The sequence below is a fragment of the Balaenoptera acutorostrata genome, chromosome 15 (assembly GCF_949987535.1).
Source record: "Balaenoptera acutorostrata chromosome 15, mBalAcu1.1, whole genome shotgun sequence".
NCBI lineage: Eukaryota > Metazoa > Chordata > Mammalia > Artiodactyla > Balaenopteridae > Balaenoptera > Balaenoptera acutorostrata.
Window position 1 is genome coordinate 4830672 of NC_080078.1, and position 19380 is coordinate 4850051.

General features: G+C 44.3%; 1 protein-coding gene across 3 annotated transcripts in view; it reads left to right on the top strand.

Moving 5' to 3' along the window:
- LOC103007501 (small integral membrane protein 10-like protein 2A) overlaps positions 1–19380 on the top strand; it is a 54515-nt gene that overhangs the window by 20183 nt on the left and 14952 nt on the right. The window contains exons 2-3 of one of the 3 annotated variants that reach the window (XM_057529978.1): positions 9628–9810; positions 17724–17738. In XM_057529978.1, the coding sequence (XP_057385961.1) occupies positions 9628–9678 (51 nt within the window). In that variant the 3' untranslated portion in view covers positions 9679–9810; positions 17724–17738. Of the gene's footprint in view, positions 1–9627; positions 9811–10907; positions 10972–17723; positions 17739–19380 lie in introns of those variants that run through there. The other 2 variants (XM_057529977.1, XM_057529976.1) reach the window with 2 other exon arrangements.

Here is a 19380-nt window from a genome sequence, read left to right on the forward strand (position 1 = left end):
CTTAGCCTGTGCTCTAGAGCCCGCGAGCCACAACTACTGAGCCCATGTGCTGCAACTACTGAAGCCCGCGCGCCTAGAGCCCGTGCTCCACAACAAAGGGAAGCCACCGCAATGAGAAGCCCGCACACCGCAACAAAGAGTAGCCCCCATTCGCCGCAACTAGAGAAAAAGCCCGCGTGCAGCAACAAAGACCCAATGCAGCCGAAAATAAATTTATTTTGAAAAAACAGCATCTGTTCACTTTTATTTGCACTTCAAACTCTGCAAACTATCCCTTGAGCTGTATATATGCACAGCTGAAATTTGATTAGAGAATATTGTTTGCAAAGGGCCTGACTGCTTAGGAAAGGTCATCTTCGTAGGATAAAGTTTCCTTTATCCTGAAGCAAATGATCTTCCTTTATAGAGGTGTACCAAGATGTTTTAACTGAAGTGTTGCGGGTTGAGTTGGGAGGGTGTGAGGCTGCCCCGCCGGATCAGACACACACCTCATCTTTCTAGCGTGTGCCGTTGGGTGTGAGGCATCTTCGAGGGCTGGTTACTTCTGGTAAACAGCGGTTTGTTTAAGGAGTAGGAGCAGGCATGGCTGTAGTTCTGCTCTGCCTATATTTTGAGTAGATTCTTTACAGTTCATTTTTTAAATTGTTTAGGTACATGACACAAGGAACTTTTATAGGGGAGCTGTGCCTCACCACGGTATTAGAGTGGAATTCTCCAGTTAACTTTAATGCTTTTAGTTTTTTGTTTTTTTAATTAATTAATTTTTGGCTGCATTGGGTCTTCATTGCTGCGCGTGGGCTTTCTCTAGTTGCAGTGAGCGGGGGCTACTCTTCGTTGCGGTGCGCGGACTTCTCATTGCGGTGGCTTCTTTTGCGGAGTACGGGCTTTAGGCACGCGGGCTCAGTAGTTGTGGCTCGCAGGCTCTAGGCGCAGGCTCAGCAGTTGTGGCGCACGGGCTTAGTTGCTCCGCAGCATGTGGGATCTTCCTGGACCAGGGCTCGAACCCATATCCCCTGCATTGGCAGGCGGATTCTTAACCACTGCGCCACCAGGGAAATCCCAATGCTTTTAGTTTTTTTAAGGAAGTGGGCTTAACCTGTTTTCCCTTCCCCATCTACCTACTAAGTGTTCTGTTTCTATCAGAAACAAGTAGTTTGCTTCAAGATTGGAAACAGGCTCAGTTTTCTAGCTCTTAAAGCTTGTCTTCTGTTATTTTTAAGATTACAAGCACTCTGCCACTGCTGCTTATCTAAGATGACTTGGAGAAAGCAGCAAGTCTCTGTGCTCCTTTGACTTAAGTTGCTGTATTAGTCATTCTCCAGAGAAACAGACAATAGGATAGGAACTTCTCTGGTGGAGCAGTGGCTAAGACTTTGAGCTCCCGATGCAGGAGGCCCAGGTTCGATCCCTGGTTAGGGAACTAGATCCCACATGCATGCCACAACTAAGGAGCCCGAGAGCTGCAACTAAAGAGCCTGCCTGCCGCAACTAAGACCCAGTGCAACCAAATAAATAAATAAATAAATATTTAAAAAACAAACAACAGGATATATAGATATGAGATTTTTTTTAACATCTTTATTGGAGTATAATTGCTTTACAATGGTGTGTTAGTTTCTGCTTTATAACAAAGTGAATCAGTTATACATACACATGTGTTCCCATATCTCTCCCCTCTTGCGTCTCCCTCCCTCCCACCCTCCCTATCCCACCCCTCTAGGTGGTCACAAAGCACCGAGTTGATCTCCCTGTGCTATGCGTCTGCTTCCCACTAGCTATCTGTTTTACATTTGGTAGTGTATATATGTCCATGCCACTCTCTCACCCTGTCACATCTTACCCTTCCCCCTCCCCAAGATATGAGGAGATTTATGATAGGAATTGGCTTACGTGATTATGGAGGCTGAGAAGTCTCACCACCTGCCATCTGCAAACAAGAGACTAAGGAAAGCTGGTGGTGTCATTCAGTCCAAGTCCTAAGGCCTGAGAACCGGGGACACCAATGTCCAAGGGCAGAAGAAGGTGGATGTTTCAGCACAAGCAAAGAGCAGAATTGCCCTTTCTCCTTTTTGTTCTATTCAGGCCCTCAACGTTTTAGATGCCCACCTGCAATGATGAGGGTGATCTTTACTCAATCCACCGATTCAAGTGCTAATAATCTCTTCCAGAGATACTCTCACACACCCAGAATTAATGTTTTACCAGCTATCAGGGCATCACTTAGCACGTCAAGGTGAGGTAAAATTAACCATCACAGTTGCGTTGCTGCCTCTTTTCAACCAAATTCTCAGATGCATCAAAAAGTCTAGTTCTGGGACTTCCCTGGTGGTCCAGTGGTTAAGACTCCACGATCCCAATTCAGGGGACCTGGGTTTGATCCCTTGTCAGGGAACTAGATCCCGCATGCTGCAACTAAAAAAAAAAAAAAGTCCTGCATACCACAGCAAAGATCCTGCAAGCCGCAACTAAGACCCAGCACAGCCAAATAAATAAAAAATAAAAAAAAAAAAGGTCCAGTTCTTTGTAGGATATGTAAGGGGATATCATAGCTAGGACATAGTGCTGTTCCTTGTCACTCCCCCCCCTCCCTCCCATGACTTGATAAGTACTCACTCCTGTTTAGAAACACCTACGACTATGTGACAGTGATCTGAGAAAAGAGGGGAGTTGGCTTATTTTCCATGCAAGTACTTTGTTCTCTATGGGGCAAACATACAGTTGTCTGAATTCACTTAGAAACTGAGATTGCAGCGGTAAGGGAAACAAACTCATTTTCCAGCCTTGTGTTGCCTTTGGGAGAGGAGATTGAACCACATTCTGGTCCCTGCATCCAGATGAGTGGTAGGCAGGGTTCATGGTTAAGTTAATGTTCAAATTTCCTATTCCACTGTGTCAAGTCAAAGTTTGGCAGATACGTGAATTTTAAAACATTTAAACATTTAGAGTTTCTGTTAAAATCAGCTTCTCCTTTTTTCCCTCGATTAGGGATTCCCAACAAGAATATCTTACCAGACACCTCCCTTTGGTTCTGCGTATATATTGATTTGGGTTGGATGTGTTATATTCTCTGATCTGCCTCTTTATTGCCTGTATTTTCACACTGTCTCTACAAAGGGTCTTGGAAGGTTGGAATCAGCTGTTTCGTTTTTTAACATTTGTATCATTTAATATGGTGAGTATGACACCAAAAATGACTTAACTCTTCTGGCTCTGGATTTAGTTTGTTGGGAGGAGGAAGTGGGATCCAGAACAAGGGATGAAAATGCCTGGTTCGTTCTGGATGAGAATCATTCGGGCCAAGGGACCTGCCAGGTGAGGAGGAGACTGGGGGTTAACTCCCAGAGAGCCCCCTTCTCTCAGTGGGAAAACCCGACTTTTTCATAGTTTAAACACTTTGATACGGCTCTTGGTGTGACTGAAGAAACCTGATTTTTCTTTTAAAAAATCTGCCCATCAGTATAGGATGTGTTTTGAAGGTAATGCTTATTTTTGACGTTAAGGGTACATATGCATGTTGCGTTTTAAGTTGGCAGATGAGGTCAAATGTAGGATGGGAAGGTCAAGTAGCTACTTTACTAAGTAGCCTTTATCACTCTGGGCAAATTCCAACAGAACTTTCTCACCTCCCTCTGAACAACTGAAGCCAGCCCCGGTGGATGGGACGCTACTGCCCAGACTGTGTGTTTTTAGTAATCTTAGTAATTCAGGGTAATTTGAATGTAGCTGGCTAATTTGAGGGGAATGAATGGGGAGGGGTGTGAAGCAAGCCCAGCAGTGGGCGTGTGAGGTCTGCTTTTGCCACAAGAGGGAGCCACGTGTTCACTTAGGGTGTGTCTTGTTTCAGGGAAGGTCTTGGGGTTTTTTCCCCAGTTATTCTGTTTATCCAAATTCTTAAGCAAAAATGAACATAAAAATGCTGGCACTGGTTCAGTTCATTGTGGTTTGTTAAGCTCAGCAAGAGTGATAAGATTGTAACTCTTTAAATCAATACCCTTAGCTGGTGCTTTGAAACAAGAAGGTCCATGTGCTAGAAAAATGAATTTGGTGGTTTTGTGTTTATTCGGGAAAGCGACTTTCAGTATGAAACCACATTTTCACACCGTATCAACAAGAGCAGTGGTGGGGCTTCCCTGGTGGCGCAGTGGTTAAAAGTCCGCCTGCCAATGCAGGGGACACGGGTTCCAGCCCTGGTCCGGGAAGATCCCACATGCCGCGGAGCAACTAAGCCCGTGAGCCACAACTACTGAGCCCACGTGTCACAGCTACTGAAGCCCGCATGCCTAGAGCCCGTGCTCAGCAACAAGAGAAGCCACCGCAACGAGAAGCCCGCGCACCGCAACGAAGAGTAGCTCGCGCTCACAACTAGAGAAAGCCCGCACGCAGCAACGAAGACCCAACACAGCCAAAAATAAATAATAAATTAATTAATTTAAAAAAAACAAAACAAAAAACAAGAGCAGTGGTTTCGTCAGAGTATTCACTTCTGCCCAGAGTGGCTGAACCCTGGCAGGCCCCTTCAGAAGGGCCTGGGTCTGTGCTGATCTAGCTTGGGCCACAGTGAGCGTGTCCTGAGCCCGGTCCATGTGTGAGAGCCTCTTGGCGACCCTTAAAGGGAAATCTGCCACACCAACGAGTCGTTTTTTTCACTACAGAAATCACAGCTTTAGATTTCTTTGGTGGCTCGTAGTGAAATATTCTTAAAACGTCAGAATCCGTTAAAATATTGGGAACGGCTATTATTCTGTAATGTCAATGAATGATTGCTCTTTCTGGTGCATTTTGGTAAAAGATCTACTGGAATTTTTTAAAATGATAAATTGTGATAATAGAGTATATATAAATAGCTTACAAGCGATTTAATTTCTTGGAAATGTTCTCAGTACCACTTAGGACTTATTAAAATAAAAGCAGTTTGAATAAACTCCAGGCTTCCTCTTTGTGGGATGTTTCCGTTTGGGTCTCTTGGGGAAAAATTGCTCGGATATGGCTCCCTGTGTCCTGCTTGATTCACACACACAAGATGCAAAGCTCCTCAGAGAGATTTTGCAAGATCCCAAAATCTGGCCTGAGTTTCTCATGAAACTCTTGTCTTTATGTTATAAAACTCCTTTCCTTATGAACATGGTTTATCCCCATATTTACTGTTCTCTTAAGTTGTGTTAGAATGAAGATGTTTTATTAAAAGAAAAACTAACGATAATGTTCAAACTCCTAAGAATATTTCAACCACCATCAGGCAGCAGACCATTTGGATAGCTAATAACATCCATTCATTGACCTCCCACCCCTGTGGCGTGAAGAGGCAGCAGCTCTCCCAGTCAGAACGGTCTCTTACATTTGAGTACCCACGGAGGCCAGACGGCATAGCTGGTAACCGGCAGAGACGTGATTTCAACAGTTGAAGAACACAGTTCGTTGTTCATGCTGTTTTGTTTTGCTTTTTCCTTTGTCACTTCCTTCCAAGATAGTCATTCAACATTCCGCAAATGCTGATTGGGCACCTACTGTATACCAGGCATCCTAGTAGGTGCTGGAGACAACGAGGGAATGAAACCAAGCCCTTCAGATTGGAGAGCCCAGCTCTTGGTTCCTCGTTACGTAATGAAGTGAAAGGCTGGAGGTACGAGGGGTGTGAATGGGGAAATGGGAACTCTCAGCTCTTACAAAAGTACTGATATTTGATATTTGACTTTCTGCTTGGGAAAATGACAGGTGTTACATCAGAGAATCCAAGTTTTGTCTGGAGAGGACGGCGCTGTTCACTTTTTGGTGTTGATGGGAGTCTTCAAGGATGAACGTCAGACCTTCCGCATCATACTTGAATCTTCACTGACCTCAGGCTGCACCGGCCACACCAGCCTCAGACTTTTCCACCTGTGGTCAAAGACTAAAAAAAAAAGATCTTGAATGGATCTAAAGTTATGGATATTATACCTGTCCTATCCAAATAGAGTAGCTGCTACTACATGTGACTACTTAAATTTTAATTAAAATAAATAAAATCTAAAATTCAGTTCTTACAATAGCTACCTTTCAAGGGCTCGACAGCTGTATGGGGCTAGTGGCCACTGCTTTAGGCAGTGCAGAAAAAGAACATTTCCACCATCACAGAAAGTTCTGTTGGATAGCCCGTCACAGACAGACATGTGACAATTTTCCTTCTTCAAGATCTTTAATATAATATGGTGTGTGATTTTTTTTACTTTTAACACCCATCAATATAAGGCAAACACCCCATTCTCTTGAAGTGAGGGGGGAAAAAGATCATGAGTTTGCACATGGTTTTCTGTAAGTGTTTACAAAAAGGGATTGTCTTAATCTCTGCCTTTTAATCTTATTCACAAGTGTATCAGTCAGGGTTCTCCAGAGAAACAGAACAAGTAGGATATACGTGGATACAGAAGAGGAGATTTATTATGGGAATCAGCTCATGTAATTATGGAGGCTGAGATATGCTATGATATGTGCCGTCTGTGAGCTAGAGAACTGGGAAAGTGGGTGGCTTAACGCTCCTGGACCAGAAACCAGAGCTTGGATGTCTGAGGGTAGGACATGATGGATGTCCCAGCTCAGGAAGGGGTTGAAAATATCCTTCCTCTGCCCTTTTTGTCCTATCCAGACCCTCAGTGGATTGGATGATGCCAGCCCAGTTTGAGCCCATCTTTTTTCAGTCTACTGATACAGATGCTAATCCCTTCCAGAAACGCCCTCACAGATACAACCAGAAATAATGTCTCACCAGCTATCTGGGCATCCCTGGGCCCAGTAAAGCTGACACATAAAATTCACCTTCACAACGAGGGCAGTCGTCGTTCTCTCTGAATGAAAGACGTGAAAGTTGAACAAGGGCCACGTGCATGGAAGGCCTTCTGTGACAGAGACTGGCATCCTCTCTTTGTCTTTATTTCACATGATTGTGAAAATTTAAAACTCTATTTTAATTTAATTTTTATTTCTTAATTGAAGTATAGTTGATTTACAATGTTGTGTTAGTTTCAGGTGTACAGCTAAGTAATTCAGTTATACATACATACATATATATTCTTTTTCATATTACTTTCCATTATGGTTTATTAGTTTATTACAGGATATTGACTATAGTTCCCTGTGATGTACAGTAAATCCTTTTTGTTTTTCAATTTTATGTATAGTAGTTTGTGTCTGTTAATCCCAAGCTCCTAATGTATCCCTCCCCACCTTTCCCCTTTGGTAACCATAAGTTTGTTTTCTATGTCTGTGGGTCTAGTTCTCTTTTGTGAGTAAGTTCATTTGTATCATTTTTTAATATTCCACATATTAGTGATAGCATAGGATATTTGTCTTTCTCTGTCTGACTTACTTCACTTAGTATGATAATCTCTAGGTCCATCCATGTTGCTACAAGTGGCATTATTCCATTCTTTTTTATGGCTGAGTAATATTCCATTGTATATATATATACCACATCTTCTTTATCCATTCCTGTGTTGATGGACATTTAGGTTGCTTCCGTGTCTTGGCTATTGTGAATAGTGCTGCCATGAACGTTGGGGTGCATGTATCTTTTTGAATCAGAGTGAAACTATATTTTAAAACAAAGATCCCTTGGCCTTTCTTTGCTGAATTCTAAGCATTTTATTGTCCAGTAGCAATGAGTTTCAAAGTCTCTTTCAATCTTGCACCTTTGGAAACATGTCATCTTGTACTAGGCTGTCACCCAGCCTGGGATTCTAGGAGAAGAGTGTGTGCTACAGTTCAGCACACTGTGAAGGAAATACAGACTCAGGTTTAAAGCTTGACCTTGGCACTGGTGCTGGGACTGTTCAATGGACTTGAGATGATTCATGAGAACATCCTGTACCACGCCCAGTAGAGCCACGTGGGGACTCAAAACGTGAGAGAGGACAGCGTGAGGGATTGGGGCGGGTCTTGGAGGCCGTTGCCCCCTAGACCTTCGGGCTCACGGAGGAACCCTTGGGTTCCTTCCAGCTCAAGGCTGGACTTGGCCTCCCCCTCATCACCTCTAAAAATAGGATTTGGAAGTTATCCCCGCTGTGACATAATGCATCTCACAGTCGTGGGCAGGAAGTGAATGCTTTCCTGCCAGGCCTGCAATGTCCCCGGGAGATGGGCTGGGAAGGACAGTCCTTCTCCTATTTCACAATAGAACATCAGAGCACTTATTCTAAGCCTACTTTCTTCAACCTGAAAGCACGGCATCTCTTCGAAACTATGCAGCAAAATAGTCAGACTGGCTAGAGCTGGGTGATCCTGGATGTTTATATGTCATGAACAAAATATGGTCAAGTATGAGTAATACTACCCTCCACCTGCTTGAACTCTGTCCTGGGCTCCGTGAGGCTCATAAAAGGGGTGAGGGCATCTCATTAGGGAAACACACTCATAGCCTTCAAACGATTAGAACAGACAACAGAATTTGGTTCACTGGCCCAACGGGTGATTAAGAATTTCGTACAGCAGACCGAAGCCGACAGGCCAGGGCTCCAAGCGTTTGGCAACAGTAATTTTGGTTTTCCAGGATTTGCAATAAGAAGCGAATGTCTTCACTTCATTGCAACTGTGTCAGGGTCTAAGGATAAACGAGACAGGAGTCGACCTGGCATATCCACGGGTTGGGGAGAAAAGTGACACTCAAGCCAGACTGCCTGTGAGTGCGGAGAAATCTCCCGGGGGTGGGGGAGGGGGATGGAGGCGTGCCGGAAAGTGCTGGAAGCGGCTCTCAGACTCTTGCTTACTATACCGCCAGCTCCTTGGATGGATGCTCTTATCACAGGAGCCCCCTCTCAGTCCCAGCTAACTGGTTCACGAAGAGTTGCCGAGCCCCTGCGGTGAGCCGGCCAGGCCTGCCCTAGGAGCTGCAGTTTGCAACATGCACGTTTGAGATGCAGTACCTGGGCTGGAGGAGCAGGATTTCACCTCCCTGCCCTGGGCAGAGACCGGAGCACCCCTAAACCCCTTGTCCTTCCAACTCATAAGATCCAAAGCCCTCCAGTCTCAGATGAATCCAGCCATTAAATGCGTCTGCTCTATAAAAGCAAGCAGGCTGAAAGTCTGGTCCTGCCTGTACCCTGGCCTGTACCCATCGCCTCGCCCAGTGGCTCCTGTGCCCTCACCACATCATCCAAGTCCAAGTCCTTCCCTTTGCGGCTGACGGCCAGCTCCCACCGCAGCCCTTAGCACCCGAGGCCGCCTTGCCATCCTCGGTTCTTTGCCCAAGAAGGACCCTTACCACCACCACCCAATTGTTTAAAACAAACTGAGAATAAGAAATGAGAGTCAGATTTTTGCTTTGCTGCTTGAAGTAATTCATTATGAGTTCTAATGGAAGCAAGGCCCCATTTAAGATGACAAATGGGGGAAAGCCACGTTAATTGGATTTGCTCTTAAGTGGGTGTATTGCTACCAAGCTGGACAGAAAATTACTGGGAGCACTTAGAGTGAGAATGAACATGTCTCAGATGGTGGGGATGAGGCCCAGTCAGCTCTCCTGCTCCCTCCCGCTCCCTGGGTGGCTGCAGCCCGACGTTTTCCCCGTGGTTCCGGGTCCCTGAACCCCATCTGGCCCCTAGGGTCCCCCAGACTTCCGGCCGGTCGCTGGCTGACCCGCTTTTTCCCACTTCCTTCCAGGTTTCTTGGGATCCAGCCTGCTGTCCTTCCCTTCTGAGCTGCCAGCACTGACTCTGATTTCTTGAGATTCCCATCTTCGGATCAGACACAGTTTCCCCACTTCCTGGTCATCCCCCCAAACATGAGTGCTTGTCATCTTGAAGATGTCACTGTAATTACTGTGAAGAGAAAGGAGAACGCAAGGTAGCAAGAAAGAGAAAATGGGGGTGGGGGTGGGGGATGGGGAGTTATTATTATTTAATGGGGGCGGGGTTTCAGTTTGGGAAGATGAACAAGTCCTGGAGATGTTGGTGGTGATGGTTGCACAACAGTGTGAATGTGCTTAATGCCCCTGAACTATGTGCTTAAACATGGTAAATTTCGTGTTATGTATTTTACCACAATAAAAACTTTAAAAAAATTTTTTGAAAGGAGAAATAACAAAGTTTCTGGGATCTTGAGAGATAGAGCTCGATGAAGTGGCTGGTGGCCCCCGGCTTCCTTTCTTACTTGGTTATGAGAAGACCTTTGAGCCCTCTCTGTCTCTGTCTCTGTCTCTGCTCTGCCTCTGCCTCTGCCTCTGTCTATGCCTCTTTCTCTTATTCTCTTAATTGTTTTTTGTTTGTTTGTTTTCTAATTTATTTATTTAATTTATTTATTTTTGGCTGCACTGGGTCTTCGTTGCTAGGCGCGGGCTTTCTCTAGTTGTGGTGAGCGGGGGCTACTCTCCGTTGCGGTGCACGGGCTTCTCATTGCGGTGGCTTCTCTTGCTGCGGAGCACGGGCTCTAGGAGGGCGGGCTTCAGTAGTTGTGGCATGCGGGCTTCAGTAGTTGTGGCATGCGGGCTTCAGTAGTTGTGGCTCGCGGGCTCTAGAGCACAGCCTCAGTAGTTGTGGTGCACGGGCTTAGTTGCTCCGCGGCATGTGGGATCTTCCCGGACCAGGGCTTGAACCTCTGTCCCCTGCATTGGCAGGCGGATTCTTAACCACTGTGCCACCAAGGACGCCCTTATTCTCTTATTTGGATTGCCTCCAAATCCTGACCACCCTCTGATTCCCCAGCCACAGACCTTAACCCTCTGTCATGGACTGAATTGTGTGCCCGCCAAATTCATATGTTGAAGCCCTGACCCCCATGTGATATTTGGAGGTGGGTCCTTTGGGAGACAATTAGGTTTAGATGAGGTCCTGAGGGTACAGCCCCCATGATAGGATTAATGTCTTTATAAAAAGAGGAAGAAACTGCAATTTTCTCTCTCTCTCTCTCTCAATCTCTGTCTCTCTCTTTCTCTGACATGGGAGGACACAGCAAGAGGGTGGCCGTCTGTAAGCCAGGAAGAGGGCCCTCACCGAGAACCGAATCTCCCGACACCTTGATCTTAGACTTCCAGCCTCCAGAACCATGAGAAATAAATGTCTGCTGTTTAAACCTCCCAGTCTATGGTCTTGTGTTGTAGCAGCCTGAGATGAGGTGGACACCCTTGGGCCCAATGGGCATATCACCTGTAGGGTTGTCTGCAGACCTGGGGCCCCCATTTCTGAGTCCTCTGCTTCTCGAGGAAAGGGTGCCTTGAAGGATTGTTTTGTGCTTCCTAGAGGGTATGCCACAAAAGGGCCAAGACTGTCACCTCCCACCCTGTTGCTTCAGAGGCCCACGGGGAGGATCCCTATTTTCCCCACCCCCAAGCCCCTGGCAACCACTTCTTCTTTCTATTTCTATGAGTTTGACTTTTTTTTTTTAGATTTCACACATAAGTGATATCATGCCATATTTGTCTTTCTCTGGCTTATTTCACTTAACATAGTGCCCTCAAGGTCCATCTGTGTTGTCACAAATGACAGGATTTCCTTCTTTCTCATGGCTGAATAATATTCCATTGTATATACACCACATCTTCTTTATCCATTCATCTGTTGATGGACACTTAGGTTGTTTCCATATCTTGGCTATTGTGAATAATGCTGCGATGAACATGGTAGTGAAGATATCTTTTTAAAAATATCCTGTTTAAATGTCCTTTGGATATATACCCAGAAATGGGATTGCTGGATTGTATGTTAGTTCTATTTTTAATTCTTTTGAGGACTCTCCGAACTGTTTTTCACAGTGGCTGCACCAATTTACATTTCTACCCACAGTGTCCAAAAGTTCCCTTTTCTCCACATCCTCACCAATGCTTGTTATCTCTTGCCTTTTTGATAATCGCTATCCTAACAGATGTGAGGTGATATCTGATTGTGGTTTTGATTTGCATTTCCCTGATGATGAGTGATGCTGAGCCCCTTTTATGTACTTGTGGGTCATTTGTATATCTTCCTTGGAAAAATGTATATGCAGTTTTTGTGCCCAGTTTTATTTTTTCATTTTTTTGAATTTTAAAAATATTTATTTATTTATTTTTGGCTGCGTAGGGTCTTAGTTGTGTGCGATCTTCGTTGCAGCACACAGCCTCTCTAGTTGTGGCTCAAGTGTTCAGAAGTTGTGGCGCGCGGGCTTAGTTGATCCGAGGCACGTGGGATCTTAGTTCTCCGTCTAGGGATCAAACCCACATTCCCTGCATTGGAAGGTGGATTCTTAACCACTGGACCACGAGGGAAGCCCCTTGTGCCCAGTTTTAAATCAGATTTTTTTTTTTTTACTCTATTGAATTGCGTGAGTTCTTTACATCTTTTGGATATTAACCCCTTATCAGATGGCTGATTGCAAATATTTTCTCCCATTTTGGAGGTTGCCTTTTCATTTTGTGGATGCTTTCCCTTGCTGTGCAGAAGCTTTTGAGTTAGATGTGGCCCATTTGTTTATTTTTGCTTTTGTTGCTGTTGTCTTTAGGGACCTGCACCAGCCTTTGATCTTTGCACCAGATCAAACTAAGCCAAGAGCTGGTCAATCCTCTAGCCTCACTTCTGAAGAATCTGTTGGCTCTGGTTCTTCCACGGGTCCTCGTCCAGGTTTTGTTATTTGTTTAGAGGTTACTTTTAGCCAGTTGGACCAGTTTTTAAGGTAAATCGTTTGGGTACTTACGCAGCATTATTTTTTTTTTAACTGATCATGACTATTTTCAACCTGGTATAAGTTCTAAGGCAGAAATTTTTCCTTTTTAAGGCGCCGTTTCTCAGGCAATTAGAAAGAGTAATCCAAAAGATTAGCAAAAATAGCTGCTTGTTAAATAGCTTGAATCTAGGAAAGACAGGCGCTGCTTCTGTTCAATGAAGCTCTCTGGGGTGAAAAGGAAAGAAGAAAAACTGAGAATTTCTATGGACATCTATGAACGGTGAATTCTTTTCTAGAACCAAGATTTCTTTTTTTTTTAAACTAGAAAGTTTACCTTCATCAATGATTAACAGCATATACCTGACCCAGAAAGGCATCCCCCAAAATGTAAGTTAAAGAAAGAGTCCACTAACCTCTTTTGGGTCAACCCTGTACATCTGCTGGCTTAGCTCACTGGGTCTGATCCATTTCTCTGTCTTTGGGAATCACTTGGTCTTGGCGCTCTCCCCATTGTTTTAGGGGTGCAGGTGTCAGCCTCCTTCAACTCTGGTGGCAACCCCCAGAGTCAGGCTTTGTCTTCAAAGGTTGCAGGTAAACAAGAGTATTTTCCTTTGGGAAGTGCCTGCGGTTGTTTTTTTAACTTTAAATACAAACACACCCTTGAAAAAAATTATGCTAAGTGAAATAAGGCAGACTCAAAAGGACACCTATTGTATGATTCCATTTAGATTGTGGTACCTACTGTAGTCAAATTCACAGAGACAGAAAGTAGAAGGGTGGGTGCCAGGGGCTGGGGAGGGGGGATGGACAGAGTTTCCATTTGGGAAGATGACAAAGTTCTGGAGATGGTTGGTGGTGATGGTTGCATGACAATGTGAATGTACTTAATGCCACTGAAGTGCGCACTTAAAAATGGTTAAAATGGTAAATTTTACGTTTTGGATATTTTGTCACAATAAAAGAAAAGTTCACACGCACACACACACAGTACGTTAGCCAGTATGAAGCTCTATGTTCAGGGGCCTCTGCAGGAAGACTGCAAGGGGGGCTGCCATTCAGACCAGGATCTGGATCCTGCCTCCACCACTTACTTACTCCTGGGTGACCCTGGCAAGGCACATAACCTCTGTCCCTCAGCTGTCTTCATTACGGTGTCGGTAATGTTCCCGTCCTTAGGCCATTGTGGAGGACCTTGGCTGCTAAAGCATGCAAAGTACTTTGTCTGAACTTGGCACATGCTAGACACCCAACCAGCAGTGGAGACAATCGGGAGTAGAGTCACCATCTACTTGAGAGCTTAAATTCCTTTTTTTTTTTTTTTTTTTTTTATAAATTTATTTATTTATTTTTGGCTGAGTTGAGTCTTTGTTGCTGCGCGTGGGCGTTTCTCTAGTTGCAGCGAGTGGGGGCTACTCTTCGTTGCGGTGCGCGGGCTTCTCATTGCAGTGGCTTCTCTTGTTGCAGAGCACGGGCTCTCGGTGCGCGGGCTTCAGTAGTTGTGGCTCGTGGGCTCTAGAGCGCAGGCTCAGTAGTTATGGCGCACGGGCTTAGTTGCTCCGCGGCATGTGGGATCTTCCCGGAGCAGGGCTCGAACCCGTGTGCCCTGCATTGGCAGGCGGATTCTTAACCACTGTGCCACCAGGGAAGCCCTTAAATTCCTTTAAATATAGGAAATCAGAGTTTTACTAGCTAGCTCTAATAGTGTTAAGACTTCTTTTTAAACTTTCTACTAGCAAACCGGTTAAAATTAGATCAAAAACTAATTTTCAGTCTCATAGTTGCTAATCCCACATGCAGATATGTCCTCAATACTATGTGTGTACATTGGGGTCACCAGGAAGCATTGTTCTACTGCCAAAGTTCAGATCCGGTTACTATTGGCATGATCGTTGGTGGTTAAAGAGAAAATACCACGAGGGGAAGGTTCATGATGAATAGTCGGGGATGAGAATCAGAAGTACGTGAAATAAGTAAATTCTGTTAGAAATATTTAAAAGGTAAAACTAAAAAGGTTATGTACGCAGTCAACCAACAATGTCTGGGTGCTTACCAGCCTAAGTGTGTGGGTTTTCATGGCGGGCTGCCTGGGCGGGTGGCCCAGCCTCACCCGTTCTCAGCCATGGCCAATTGCAGTGTTGGAGATCACAGACAGCTCTTAAATGGTCTTTTTTTTTTTTTTTTTTTCGGCTGCGTTGGGTCTTCGTTGCGGTGAGCGGGCTTCTCATTGCGGTGGCTTCTCTTGTTGCGGAGCACGGGCTCTAGGCGCGCAGGCTTCAGTAGTTGCGGCATGCGAGCTAGTAGTTGTGGCTCATGGGCTCTAGACCGCAGGCTAAGTAGTTGTGGCTCACAGGCTTAGTTGTTGCCGCAGCATGTGGGATCTTCCCAGACCAGGGTTTGAACCCGTGTCCCCTACATTGGCAGGCGGATTCTTAACCACTGCGCCACCAGGGAAATCCCTCGTAAATGATCTTGAAGAAAATCTGCTGAATTTATTGGGACAGTAACTTTAAGGCCTGCTGGGAGACCCCAAAACTACTTTATTTTTTGGCCGCACCATGCAACATGCGGGATCTTGGTTCCCCGCCCAGGGATCGAACCCGTGCCCCCTGCAGTGGAAGCGTGGATGCTTAACCGCTGGACCGCCAGGGAGGTCCCACATAAAAACTGCTTTAGGGACTTCCCTTGTGGGCCAGTGGTTAAGACTCTGCTTCCAATGCAGGGGACATGGGTTTGATCCCCGGTTGGGGAACTAAGATACCACATGCCACATGGTGTGGCCAAAAACATTTAAAAAAACTACTTTAAACGGCATTTGTGTTTTTGGCCAAGTTTTTAGTGTCCCTGCTTTCTGTTTGCTAGAGTTTGGGCTCCTCAGCTTTCTTTTTTCTTTTTTTATAAACTTATTTATTTATTTATTTATTTTCGGCTGCGTTGGGTCTTTGTTGCTGTGCTCAGGCTTTCTCTAGTTGCGGCGAGCGAGGGCTACTCTTCATTGCGGTGCGCGGGCTTCTCACTGTGGTGGCTTCTCTTGTTGCGGAGCACAGGCTCTAGGCGCACAGGCTCAGTAGTTGTGGTGCACAGGCTTAGTTGCTCCGCGGCATGTGGGATCTTCCTGGACCAGGGATCGAACCCGTGTACCCTGCATTGGCAGGCAGATTCTTTTAATCACTGCGCCACCAGGGAAGCCCTCCTCAGCTTTCTTGATTTGACCAGCCATCTTACCTAACAGAACTCAACTTTTAATAAACTATCAGTTTGGTCAGTCTGTCAATATTTCTGTTTTGCATTTCAAATAAAACTAGGAGAAGTTGGAAGAAATTAATTTAAACTGAGCTTTAATGTCTTATAGAATTATTTAGGGCTAAAGGCATGTGTTTAATTTTGGTTTGGGAGGATTGAGGCATAAGCCTATGCCTTCCTTAAACAAAATTTTTTTCCGTCTACAAAGCATCTTTTCAATTGATCCTGATACTCAGATTACTTTGCTTACCAAATTATTTTCCCTTACATTGTTGTTAAAATTTTTTTTAATCGAGGTAAAATTTACATAACATAAATTAACTTGTTTAAGGTAAACAAGTCAGTGGCATTTAGAACATCCACAATGTTGTGAAAATGCCACCTCTATCTAGTTCCAAAACATTTTCATCATCCCAAAAGGAAATTTGTACCCATTAAACCGTTGCTCCCCATTCCCCCCACCCTACTGGCAGCCACCAATCTGCATTCTTTTTCTGTGGATTTACTTATGCTGGATAGTTCACATAAAAGGAATCATATTATACATGACCTTTTGTGATTGGCTTCTTTCACTTAGCATAATGTTTTCAAGGTTTATCCATATTCTAGCACTTATCAGTACTTCATTCTTTTTTTTGAGAGAAATGTTCCTTTTATTTATTTATAATATTTATTTATTTATTTATTTGGCTGTGTCGGGTCTTAGTTGTGGCATGTGGTATCTTCATTGCGGCACGCAGGCTTCTCTCTAGTTGCAGCGTGTGGGCTCCAGAGCAAGCTGGCTCAGTAGTTCTGGTGCGGGCTTAGTTCCCCCGTGGCATGTGGGATCTTAGTTCCCCCACCAGGGAACAACTTGTGCCCCCTGCATTGGGTGGCGGATTCTTTTTTTTTTTTTTTTTTAATTAATTTATTTATATATATATATATTTTTTATTTTTGGCTGCGTTGGGTCTTCGTTTCTGTGCGAGGGCTTTCTCTAGTTGCGGCAAGCGGGGGCCACTCCTCATCACGATGCACGGGCCTCTCACCATCGTGGCCTCTCTTGTTGCGGAGCACAGGCTCCAGACGCGCAGGCTCAGTATTTGTGGCTCACGGGCTTAGTCGCTCCGCGGCATGTGGGATCTTCCCAGACCAGGGCTTGAACCCGTGTCCCCTGCATTGGCAGGCAGATTCCCAACCACTGCGCCACCAGGGAAGCCCTGGGTGGCGGATTCTTAACCACTGGACCACCAGGGAAGTCCCAGTACTTCATTCTTTTTTATGATTGAATAATATTCTATTGCATGGACATACCAAAATTTGTTTTCCTATTCATTAGTTGATGCACATCTGGGCTGTTTTCAGCCAGCCTGATGGCCCATACTGGCCCTTGGGACCATGCTAGAATGGCGGATTATTAGCCCAACTGCCCCTCCCCCCCACCTTGCGGTATTTTCTTCCTTACGTGCCAGAACAGTGGACATATATGAAATTGAATAAATGAAATTGAATTTCAGTGACATTCCTAGATCTGGAGTTTGTAAATTATTACCCTTTGGAGACTTTTATTCTCCTAGGATCCATTTTTGTATTTGACATTTGGAAGACTTTGTTTTCTTTTTAATGTCAGAAAATTATATAAGGTCACTGTCACTTTAGTCAACTCTCTAGTGTTTTCTTCTAAACCATGCAAAATATTTGTTTTATTTGGAGCTCTAACTTCAGTTTCATAAACTGTACCAGTGGTTCTTTTTTTTTTTTTTAAACTTTGGGTTTATTTATTTATTTATTTATGGCTGTGTTGGGTCTTCGTTTCTGTGCGAGGGCTTTCTCCAGTTGTGGCAAGTGGGGGCCACTCTTCATCGCGGTGCGCGGTCCTCTCATGATCGCGGCCTCTCTTGTTGCAGAGCACAGACTCCAGACGCACAGGCTCAGTAGTTGTGGCTCACGGGCCTAGTTGCTCCGTGGCATGTGGGATCTTCCCAGACCAGGGCTCGAACCCGTGTCCCCTGCATTGGCAGGCAGATTCTCAACCACTGCGCCACCAGGTAAGCCCCGTACCAGTGGTTCTTGAGCTTGACTGATCCTAAGAATCACTGAAAACGCTTAATACAAGTGCAGACGGCCAGATCCTATCTCCAGATAGCCCAGCTTAGAAGGGTTGGATGGGCCCCAGAATCTGCATCTTTTCATGCATACCAGGTAGTTTATAGATTATAATTTGTGAAACTGTGGTAAATACAGATGTCTTGAGTTATCCAATAAAAATCTATCAGATTGGATGATGGAACTTTTTTTGATATACAAGCTGAAAGATATGTTTATAATAATTCATTAAAGTCCCAAAGAATCCATCCCTGTAAGGTATATGTTAAGTGAAAATGGAAGAAATATTTTAAAATTTTTGATGAAAGTGGGTTTTTTTAATCCAGAGGAACTTTATATCTGTCCCCATATGAGTTTTTTAACTTTGGAAAAATAATAATTCTAAATTCATGAGAAGTTACCAAAATGTCCAGGGAGGTGCCTTATACCCTTCATCCAGTTTTGCCCAGTGGTAACATCTTGCATGACTGTAGGAATATAATACGTTATTATACAGATAGTTAACATATATGTAGATAATGTAACATATAATAACTAGGAAATTGACATTGATAAAATCTACAGAACTGATTCAGATTTCACCAGTTTTACTCATTTGTGTGTGTGTGTGTGTGCCTGTATGCAATTTTATCACACATGTAGATTTATGTAAACGCCATCACAATTAAGAGGCAGGACGGTTCTATCACACAAGGGTCCCTTGTGATATCTCTTTCTAGCCACACTTGCTTTTCTTCCTGCCCACCATGGGCAGGCAACCACTAGTTCTAATCTGCTTTCTGTCTCTGTGATGGAATCCTACAGTATGTAACTTTTTGATATTGGCTTTTTTAACTCAGCATAATTCCCTGGAGGCTTATCCAAGTTGTTGCATTGTATTAATCATTTATTTCTTTATTGATGCATGATACTCCACGGTATAGATAACTCACAGTTTGTGTAACCATTCACCTGTTCTAGGACAATTTTATTGTTTCCACTTTGAGTTACTACAAATAGAGCTGCTATGAACATTCATGCGCAGGTTTTGTGTGAACATAGATTCCATTTTGCTGAGATAAATGCCATATGGTCAGTACATATTTAGTTCTGTAAGAAACCACCAGACTGTTTCCCAGAGAGGCTATATCATTTTATATTCCTACCAGCAATGGGTGTGTGATCTGGTTTCTCCACATCATCACCAGCATTTGGTATTGTCACTATTTTTAATTTTAGCCATTCTGACAAATGCATAGTGATATCTCATTGTGGTCTTAATTTTGCATTTCCCTAATGGCTAATGATGCTGAACATCTTTTCATGTGCTTGTTTGCTATCTCTATATTCGTTTCAGTGATATATCTATGCATGTCTTTTGCCCATTTTTAAATCAGATTTCTTTTTCTTTTTTGGTCGACCGTGCGGCTTGTGGGATCTTAGTTCCCCCACCAGGGATTGAACCCAGGCCAACGCAGT